This window comes from Hoplias malabaricus, chromosome 1 (genome assembly GCF_029633855.1).
Source record: "Hoplias malabaricus isolate fHopMal1 chromosome 1, fHopMal1.hap1, whole genome shotgun sequence".
NCBI classification, from domain to species: Eukaryota; Metazoa; Chordata; class Actinopteri; order Characiformes; family Erythrinidae; genus Hoplias; species Hoplias malabaricus.
The window spans coordinates 20,760,837-20,771,273 of record NC_089800.1 but is presented as its reverse complement, the minus strand read 5'-3'; the positions used below and the strand labels follow the sequence as shown (position 1 = coordinate 20,771,273).

At 44.1% G+C, this 10,437-nt stretch overlaps 1 protein-coding gene across 1 annotated transcript; it reads left to right on the top strand.

The window, feature by feature from the left end:
• Positions 1-235: 235 nt before the first annotated feature.
• LOC136698213 (zinc finger protein 436) lies at positions 236-6,740 on the top strand. Its single transcript, XM_066673412.1, has 4 exons — positions 236-562; positions 811-957; positions 1,137-1,670; positions 3,068-6,740. The coding sequence occupies exons 2-4, from the start codon at positions 948-950 to the stop codon at positions 4,477-4,479; spliced, it is 1,956 nt and encodes a 651-aa protein (XP_066529509.1). The 5' UTR covers positions 236-562; positions 811-947; the 3' UTR covers positions 4,480-6,740.
• Positions 6,741-10,437: the final 3,697 nt, after the last annotated feature.

Sequence of the window (10,437 nt, the reverse complement as noted above, 5' to 3'; positions counted from 1 at the left end):
TACCTTGAGGAGCAGAATCATATAGAGCAGTGGGAGAAGAACTAATCACGCATTAATATTCTTAAATATCCTAAATATTTTTTTTATACGTTTTGGGTTTATTTTATGAATTTTTTAATAAATATTATAGTGGGTCATGTATTTTCTTGGTCACTGTTATTTTGAAAAACGGACAAAGGGAGGCCATATCCATGCGGGCTGTTTTCTGGCTTCTCGACATTTTAACTATTTGTGGTGAGGGTATTTGTAACAGTTTACCACAGGACAGAAAAGTTAATGTCCGTTTATGGAACTGTCCTATCGTGCTTTAGAATAAATCCCCTCAGGTCAGCTGTAGCTCTCTGTAGAAAGCGAGAGTCGCTGCTTAATGGCTGTAAGAGCAGTGCGCTGGTGGCCGCTGTTCGGTTCTGTTCGGTGAGCCCTCGGTCTGTTTTTATGACTTTGGAGAAGCTAACCGAGAAGTAGCTGAGAAAGAAGGTGACCGCAGCCCTCGGACCGTGAATACAGACTATTACCGGACCGACAATGTGACGAGGACACCTTCCCTGAGTGGAAAATCTCAGTACGTTGATCTAATGTTTGTCCTATAGCTCACAATTTACTTCTAACGTCATATTTATTACTGCAGAGACTCTGACTATAACCACAACAACACACGCGACTGTGTTCTCCATTCAGCAGCTTTCCCGTTTCAGAACAGTAGTGAAGGGTTTTTCCAAACTAAATTATGGGAATTAAAGACCGGCTTCAGAGGTTATCGAGTTCTTTGCCATGTTAACATGCCTGTGTTTTGTTTAAACTTCATATCAGGAGCAAAATAAGAAGTCTGCACCATGGCTGAGGACTTTCACTTTGGAACTGCAATGAGCAAAGTCAGGCAGCCCAGCTTTATGAGGTCATAATCATAACCAATCCTGTGGACCTGTGCAGCGAGGCTTTGGAGTTACATGGTGAATGGTAAGTGGATATAGGCTAATTGTATTTTCATAAACATGCACAAACTGTGTTAAAGTGGAGGTTTAGAGCTATACTTAAGTCATTTTAAGCCATTTTTTTGTTCTTATGAAATAATTGCTAAATATATAATTTTATTGATAACTGCAAATGGATTGTAATATAATATTCTCTTTTCCCAGGCACACTGAGCTGCAGCCTCTGTAGCAGAAGAGTAAGCTCTGGACAGGACTACATCATGAAGACCATAAAGAACAACACGTCCAAGAGAGGAAGACCACATCGAAAGAAGACTAACACTAAACCTACCAAAGATGCACTAATTAAAACAGAGCCAGTGCCTCTAGAAGGTGATCTGATGAACTCTGAAGCAGATAAACCTCCGTTGCAACTTCAAAAAAATGGCACTAAAAACTTTACTTCATCAGAAATGAAGCAAATTAAGCAAGAACCAGGTCAGAACTTTGAATCCCAGACGGTCCAAAAGGAGGTCATGCATCTCAACAGCCAGTCCTCTGATTCCAAATGCTTTCCAAAGACAGAGGCAGATTGCATTCCTATCCAGTTAAAAACTGAGCAAGACATTCATGACGTGGTGGTGAATGGAGAGCGAGCTTTGCGCTTTAAGGAGGAGCGACAAGAAGAGGTGGGGAAAGTCAAGTTTGAGGCACTGGAGGAGGTTTCTGAGAGGGATCTCAGACTGAGTGAAGAACCAGGTATGGATGACTACTTTGACTCCTCGGCCCTAACTGATTTACGTAATTAAAATGTTATCGAAGTCACCAAACGAATTCTGCAGAAGCACCCACCTCACTTTGTCCTTCAGAAATCTGGCATGATTCAAATATTCCACATATTTGTGGTGAGTGCCTTGCCACTTTGTTCTTCTCATCCACTCTTCAAACAAGATCTTTGAAATGCAAATAAATGTCCAATTCTCAGAAATCTGTCCCTGTGGTCATGCCCTGAAGGGTACACATTCAGTACGTTCAGTTAGGGAACACAACTGTACCACGTTCTTTATTAATTATAGATTTTTCAAATTGAGTTGGTTTTATACACCCCATTTAATCTCCAGGACTTTTATAATGTTTTTTTTTATTTGACACCGTTTTATATAATAAAAATTAATCTTCTTCTGGAGAAGAGAAGGTAATTTACATCTAGAGAACACGGGTGATCTTTAAAAGCACTGTTGTAACTGTTGTATCCCTTTAGTAAAATAATGTACCTGTACCACACCTCTTACTCGGCGAGTGTACGGATTATTCTGGCATGAAAACCCATCTAAAATATTTCATTAATCAGCATGTTGTACAAAATAATAGTGTTACACTTTAAAAGTATTGTTCCTACGGTAAATGAAATGTTTTGAGATTAATCACATTTCAGTATAGGATTGGCAACTCGAAAGTGTCCGTAGGTGTGAGTGAATGTGTGAGTGTTTGTCGCCCTGTGAAGGACTGGCGCCCCCTCCAGGGTGTGTTCCTGCCTTGCGCCCAATGATTCCAGGTAGGCACCGGAACAACCGTGACCCTGAACTGGATAAGGGTTGCAGATGAATGAATGAATAAAATGGAACGTTTCTGTATACTGGCTAAGGCTGGACGATACGGTCAAAATTTATATCATGATATATTTCTAAATTTCAGTCGATAAGATATAATTCTGATATCGATATAAGCAACATAAAATCCACTGAAAAACTTCCAAGAACAAACAACAAACATGACATCACCCTCAATCATAAACCTCTCGGCTTTGTCAACATTAATATTTTTAAACTAAATTTTAAATTGACTGCTGACCTGATGACAGCGCCCTCTAATGACCGTCAGTCAGTGACAGACGCTGTAAATAATGTGTACTGAAATATTGAAAACGTGTTTAAGAATCATAGCATTATTATTGAAACATTTTATATTGCGATATTTATTGATACTGAATTATTGTCCAGCCCTAAAACTGGACCATGCCTATCAATGGCCAAACACTAAAGGGGAAAGTGTTGTGTGACTTAATGTTGTCTTTGCCCTATCTCACATCATGTCATGAATAAGAACATTCATTCCTTTGTTGTCTCCCTCTTTCTTTTTCTTCCTTCCATCTCCAGTGTCTGATTCTGTCATTTCCTGCCCTTACTGCTCTGTGTCCTTCACTGACATCAAATACCTTGAGAAACACCTAAAATGGACCCATCGGAGTAACTACCTCGCCTGGCTTAAAGACCACAAAGCACCAGCGCAGTGTGTTCAGATATCTTCTAGGATGCTGAGCTGCTCCTCCTGTCCCCACCATTTCTTCACCCAGAGACAGCTAAAAGCGCACATGCAGCGGGATCATCTGCCTGCACCTGCACCCGCCCGGAAACGCTACACCTGTCCTCAGTGCGACCGCAGCTTTGACTACTTGGGCAACCTGCAGAACCACTGCCGGAAGTGCCACGATTTGGACACTGTGTGTAGTAATGGAGAGCTCAGCTGTGCAGTATGTGGTAAAAGCTTTGCAGGGTTGTGGGGGCTCGGACCACACTACTGTCATGAGTCTGAGGGAGAGAAGGAGTACAAGCCGGACCTTGAGTCGGACAGACCTCTTTGCACTGATCGTGGTTACCTGTGTCGTTGCTGTGGTAAGAATTGCCCTACGCTCCAGAGTCTTACTATACACATGCGCACCCACACTGGAGAAAAGCCATACCCTTGCAGGGACTGTGGCCGTGGCTTCAGCGAGATGAGCACCCTTCGCAGACACATGGTTATCCACACAGGCGTCAAGCCCTATGAGTGCCCTGAGTGTGGCAAGCACTTTGCCAGGATGAACCACCTCACCTCCCACCTGCGAACACACACGGGCGAAAGGCCATACCCTTGCTCTGACTGCGGGATGAAATTCAGCCACAAAGCCACACTCCACGTGCACCGCCGTGTCCATTCCAGAGAAAAGCCCTACTCTTGTCCAGACTGTAGCAAAGTGTTCTCAACATCAAGCAACATGAAAGCCCACCAGTTGATGCACAGTCAAGACAGGATTTATGAGTGCAGTCAGTGCGGGAAGATGTTTGCACGACCGGATGTCCTGAAGAAACACCTGCATACTCACAGTGGAGAGAGGCCTTACGTTTGCACCGTCTGCGGGAAGAGCTTCAGTCGCGTGCAGCATCTGACGAATCACCAGCGCACGCACACCGGTGAGAGGCCATACCGCTGCGACGAGTGCGGCACTACCTTCAGCCAATCGGGCGACCTGACCAAGCACATACGTGGTCACACGGGAGAGAAACCCTACGCCTGTCCCGACTGCGACCGTCGCTACAACAACTCCGGGGACTTGAACAAGCACAGGCGCAGCCACACCGGCCAGAGACCTTACCGCTGTCAGCAGTGCAGCAAGTCCTTTCTCATGCCCCACCACTTGAAAACTCACATCCTCACGCACACTGGAGAGAGGCCTCATAGTTGTCCGCAGTGTTGTCAGACCTTTATTCGAGCTCATCACCTCACTCAGCACATCAGCAAGCACCACTGAAATGAGGAAGGACCCAAAGGTTTAGGGTCTCGCATATAAAATATGATATTGAGGGAAGTTAAATGAAAGCTTTGCAATGAATACCCAATAAATGCTACTTCAGCTCATCTTCCAAAGACAAAGTCTATATGAATTTGACTTCCTAAGCTCAGAGCTATTTCTTCACAGTGGGAAGTTTAAAAGGGTTGTATGTCGTCCCTTTTATGCACTGTGTGTTGGGTGTACAAATAAGTTTTTTTCGTTTTCTTTTTTTAAAGTGTTTTTGTGTAATGTATAAGAGTAGTTCAAAATGAAAAACCTTCTCCTGTTTTTTGTCGTGTTTTAGTAACGGGTGCACAGTCTGAACACACTAGGTTCATCATACATCATGATAATCATCTTTAATTCGTCTAAACCCTAATTACACAGACATTTGGATAAATATTATCCCCAGAACCAATCAATGCACATGCTTTTGCATCATTTTACCTGGGTTTCCTCCGGGTGACTGTCTGTGAGGTGTGTGGTGTGTTCTCCCTGTGTCTGAGTGGGTTTCCACTGGGTGACTGTCTGTGAGGAGTGTGGTGTGTTCTCTCTGTATCTGTGTGGGTTTCCTCCGGGTGACTGTCTGTGAGGAGTGTAGTGTGTTCTCCCTGTGTCTGCGTGGATTTCCTCCGGGTGACTGTCTGTGAGGAGTGTGGTGTGTTCTCCCTGTGTCTGCGTGGGTTTCCTCCGGGTGACTGTCTGTGAGGAGTGTGGTGTGTTCTCCCTGTGTCTGCGTGGGTTTCCTCCGGGTGACTGTCTGTGAGGAGTGTGGTGTGTTCTCCCTGTGTCTGCGTGGGTTTCCTCCAGGTGATTGTCTGTGAGGAGCGTGGTGTGTTCTCCCTGTGTCTGCGTGGGTTACCTCTGGGTGACTGTCTGTGAGGAGTGTGGTGTGTTCTCTCTGTGTCTGCGTGAGTTTCCTCCGGGTGACTCTCTGTGAGGAGTGTGGTGTGTTCTCTCTCTCTCTGCGTGGGTTTCCTCCGGGTGACTGTCTGTGAGGTGTGTGTGGTGTGTTCTCCCTGTGTCTGCGTGGGTTTCCTCCAGGTGCTCCGGTGTGTCGCCCTGTGAAGGACTGGTGCCTTGCAACTGGCGATTCCGGGTAGGAATTATATTCTACACACACAAAAAAGCTTTAAATCTTATTTGTACACCTAATCAAATCTTATATACAATTACAGATGAACTACGATGCGTGGCACTTTATATTTGCAGTAGAGCTACGAGGCTAATGTACCTAAAAAAATAAAAGCAAAAGTATATAGCTACTTACAACTACTTGTTGCCGTTTATTAGCAAACTGCATGTCTAAACAAAACTAGGAAAACTAAAAGAGAGTGGGGTGGGGGCGGGGCTAAATGGAAAAATGTGGTTTATTTTATGCTTGTAGAATGTTCCTACATTTTTCTGGTGTTCAAAGCTAAAACAAATGAATTTTAAAAGGGTAAAAAACATTGTAATTGTTCCACTGAAGCATGAACTATTTTTTTGTCAGAAACAACGCTATCAATCTCACATGAAATGAGGAATTTGTAGACGTGCAGTTTGTGCAATGCTAACAGAAGTACATTGTTGATCTAGCTTGGTGTACACCACTTGCCTGCACAGAAGACTAGGGTTCTATTGCTGCTTTGGGAAGCTAACTACACTACAGCACTCTGTCCTTGGGCAAGACTCCCAACTCTACATTTGTCGGCTTCTGTAATATGACTGGATTTGTAACAAGCTCTGGATCTGGGGAGTTTCTGCTGAATCCCATAAATGTGTGCTTCCCTTGGTGGTATTAGCCATAATATTTCAAAACTAAAGACGCCAGCCTCTTTGGTTACTTTTCTACGTTTGCTATTTCAAGCTGTACATGCCTATAGAACCAAGCTTTTAAAACTGAGCATGTTTTTTTTTTAAGCTTAACACTCTTGGAAGCATAATCCCATGGATTTGATGAATTGTGCTTGGTGTAATATAAGTGGAAAGATGATCTTGTTCCAGATTAAATTGTTCATGTTCTAATTATTTTAGTCGAATTTTACATGCATTGGACGCTTGTAGGTCTTCCAGAGAAGAACAGGTTTAATACAAACAAAGCATTTTGAGGTCTGTACTGATCTGAGGCCTGAGTTTAAATGTTGATGTACATATATTAAAATAAAGTCCTTAATAGAACAGTTCTGTGATTTTTGTCTTGTAATTCATCCAGGTTTTCTACAATGTTAACAATGTATGAACAACTTGTGTGATGTGCCCTTGAATTATGGGGCTTAATTCATGTGATAAATCTTGAGTTAATGAATGTTAATGTGCAACTTTGCTCATGTGGCCATGTTTCTAAGACCCTCAGCAGAAGTGTGCTCTCAGCTGAGACATCCACGTTGTCACAAAAATGGCTCCATCCCTAAAACATTTGTTGGGCACTGTAATAGGGTCTAAATAGGAATGTGGCACGTGTGTAACATTTACTTCTGTCCAGCCTCGTGTCATTGTGCTAGCTACATTTTAAATAGATCTGGAACATTTCAGTTGCGCTTAGAGAGGATGTCAAAATTTCCCTGAAAATGTAATAGGATTTAGAAGTCTTAGCAGCCCTAGCCATCTTTACATCCAGATCCCAATTCTACTAATGCTAATGTAATACCTCTGTATATGATTAGCCTAATTTGTAGTTTCTGAATGCTCATAATCTAAAGTTTGCTGTTTGTTATTAAAAATCTGTATAGCAGACAAAAAATAAACAGTCTGTCCACTGTGGGAATTGTAAAACTAGATTAAGTTGATATTAATTACAATCTAAAAGTAGAATAGAACTTATTTTGAAATCTGACATGATCACATATGTTTTTAAATGTTCGGAAGTTTTCATAGTTCTTCATTTGTTAGAAATCTAAGTTTAAAAAAACAAAACTAAACTAAAAATGTTCCACTGAAAGGGCGACGCGTTGGTAGTGTCACTGTCACACAGCTCCAGAGTCCTGGGGTTCTCCCTGTGTCTGTGGGTTTCCTCCGGGTGACTGTCTGTGAGGAGTGTGGTGTGTTCTCCCTGTGTCTGCGTGGGTTTCCTCCGGGTGACTGACTGTGGAGTGTGGTGTGTTCTCCCTGTGTCTGCGTGGGTTTCCTCCGGGTGACTGTCTGTGAGGAGTGTGGTGTGTTCTCCCTGTGTCTGCGTGGGTTTCCTCCAGGTGACTGTTTATGAGGAGTGTGGTGTGTTCTCCCTGTGTCTGCGTGGGTTTCCTCCGGGTGACTGTCTGTGAGGAGTGTGGTGTGTTCTCCCTGTGTCTGCGTGGGTTTCCTCCGGGTGACTGTCTGTGAGGAGTGTGGTGTGTTCTCCCTGTGTCTGCGTGGGTTTCCTCCGGGTGACTGTCTGTGAGGAGTGTGGTGTGTTCTCCCTGTGTCTGCGTGGGTTTCCTCCGGGTGACTGTCTGTGAGGAGTGTGGTGTGTTCTCCCTGTGTCTGCGTGGGTTTCCTCCGGGTGACTGTCTGTGAGGAGTGTGGTGTGTTCTCCCTGTGTCTGCGTGGGTTTCCTCCAGGTGACTGTTTATGAGGAGTGTGGTGTGTTCTCCCTGTGTCTGCGTGGGTTTCCTCCGGGTGACTGTCTGTGTGGTGTGTTGTGTCTGTGTGGGTTTCCTCCGGGTGTCTGTGAGGTGTGTGGTGTGTTCTCCCTGTGTCTGTGTGGGTTTCCTCTGGGTGACCGTGAGGTGTGTGGTGTGTTCTCCCTGTGTCTGTGTGGGTTTCCTCTGGGTGACTGTCTGTGAGGAGTGTGGTGTGTTCTCCCTGTGTCTGCGTGGGTTTCCTCCAGGTGTCTGTGAGGTGTGTGGTGTGTTCTCCCTGTGTCTGTGTGGGTTTCCTCCGGGTGACTGTCTGTGAGGAGTGTGGTGTGTTCCCCCTGTGTCTGTGTGGGTTTCCTCCGGGTGACTGACTGTGAGGAGTGTGGTGTGTTCTCCCTGTGTCTGCGTGGGTTTCCTCCAGGTGACTGTGAGGAGTGTGGTGTGTTCTCCCCGTGTCTGCGTGTCCTCCAGGTGCTCCGGTTTCCACCTACGGTGCAAAAACACATTGGTAGGTGGATTGGCAACTCAAAGGTGTCCAGATAGTACAGATAGTACAGACAGTTTATAGTGAATTAAATTTGCAAGCAACCAAAGAAATCAACTAATTGTAATGTATGTTTGTGATTACCGCAGAGGAGAACTGTGCCCAGGTTAGCCACGTAGGGTTTATGCACTTCCAAGTTGTCCTAGTGAGTTGAAAAGCGCAAGTTAAAAGGACTAATGGAGCAGGGCCTGCTTTTCTTGTTCACTTCTCATCCTGATTTTTCTTCATGTGCGTCATGCATACGTAGAATGAGTGGCTGCTTGCTGAAGGAATAATGGGACACGACGCTGTCAGAATTTGACTGTTCTGTGTACTCCTTCCCTCAGGCAAAACTGAGGGTTTGAGGGTCTGCTGGTTTCAACAAATGTGGGCCTTTGGAGAATCAGAATGCCCTTCAACTAGGTGCCAGGCATTCCTCTGATGATAAGTGTGGGAGTGGCTTTTTTTTCCATTCCAACCGACAGCCCCTGGGAACCACTTTCTTGAGATTTTTCTTGCTTTAACTGTACACCAGAGGGTGGGACAAAAGAACATTAAGTAAGGGGAAAGTTTGTGAACGAACTTTGAATTTGCCTTGTCACATGTTGCTAACATTGTTGCAACATTAGCTTATATACTGCTTAATAGCTATAATGTTAAAGTTGTAGCACAATCAATCCAATACTACCCTTAAAATACTACCGGCTTAAAAAGACTGCCAATATATTTTGACCTCATGTTAATAAAAATTCCACCTTAAAAATTTTTATTTAGACTTCCACATTAAATAAACGACCATTTCAAATAAACCTTACAACCATAAATAAATAATATTTTAAATGCCACCTTTTAAAAAATTCCATCTTAAAAAAAACGCAGCTGTTTAGGGCTTGGCGTGTAGCAAGATTAAGGGGCACCACATGCCCGAAGGCCCCGTTCTTCCAGAAGGTGAACCTCCACCCAACACAACATCCCACTACACACCAAGCCCAAACACAAGGGCAACAAACACACAAACCCCCAAAATAATGACATTACAACAGAAGGGGTTGACCTCCCCTGACCCTGAACTGGATAAGTGAATGAATGACGTGGTGGTGGTGTGTTAGTGTGTGTTGTGCTGGTGTGAGTGGATCAGACACAGCAGTGCTGCTGGAGTTTTTAAACCCTGTGTCCACTCACTGTCCACTCTGGGAGACTCTCCTCCCTTGTTGGTCCGCCTTGTAGATGTAAAGTCAAAGACAGTCGCTCATCTTCATCAGTGACACAGGACGCTGTCGGCTGGATGTTTTTGGTCCGTGGACTATTCTCAGTCCAGCAGTGACACTGAGGGGGTTTAAAAACTCCAGCAGCACAGCTATGTCTGATCCACTCGCACCAGCACCACGTTAGTGTCACTCCACCATGTAAATCACACCTGCTCTGACCATTGAAGAACAGAGTGAAATGGGGATAAGAAAGCATGCAGAGAAACAGTTGGACTACTCTCTGTGTGGACAGTGGAGCTGATAAGTGGAAGCTGGGTGTAGACACAAGGTAGGTGTTCCTTACCTGGTGATTCGCTCAGTGTACATGTGAAAAAGTATTTCAGCCTTTTATTTTTGCTGTTTAACATTCATACGTGAGATTACTGGACTGAGTAGATTTGTTTATTTATTTATGCAGGCTTCATTACCCAAAGCAGTCAGGGGTTCACTTCCCACTTAACATTTAGTCTTCGTCTAATCTTCTAGCCCTAACGATGTTGGGTTACGTCTCTAAAGAAGCTTTGGCCAAACTGGATATTCTGACTCCCTTCATTTTACTGATGTTTTTAAGAATGTATTTAATGTGATGTTTGTCTTAAATGGTGCCCTTTAAATAATGTTTAAAATACAT

What these genes read in the sequence shown, in the direction of transcription:
- LOC136698213 (XM_066673412.1), top strand. An exon ending in CAGACTGAGTGAAGAACCAG is followed by an intron (nt 1,671 to 3,067) that starts GTATGGATGACT and finishes TTCCATCTCCAG; the next exon opens with TGTCTGATTCTGTCATTTCC.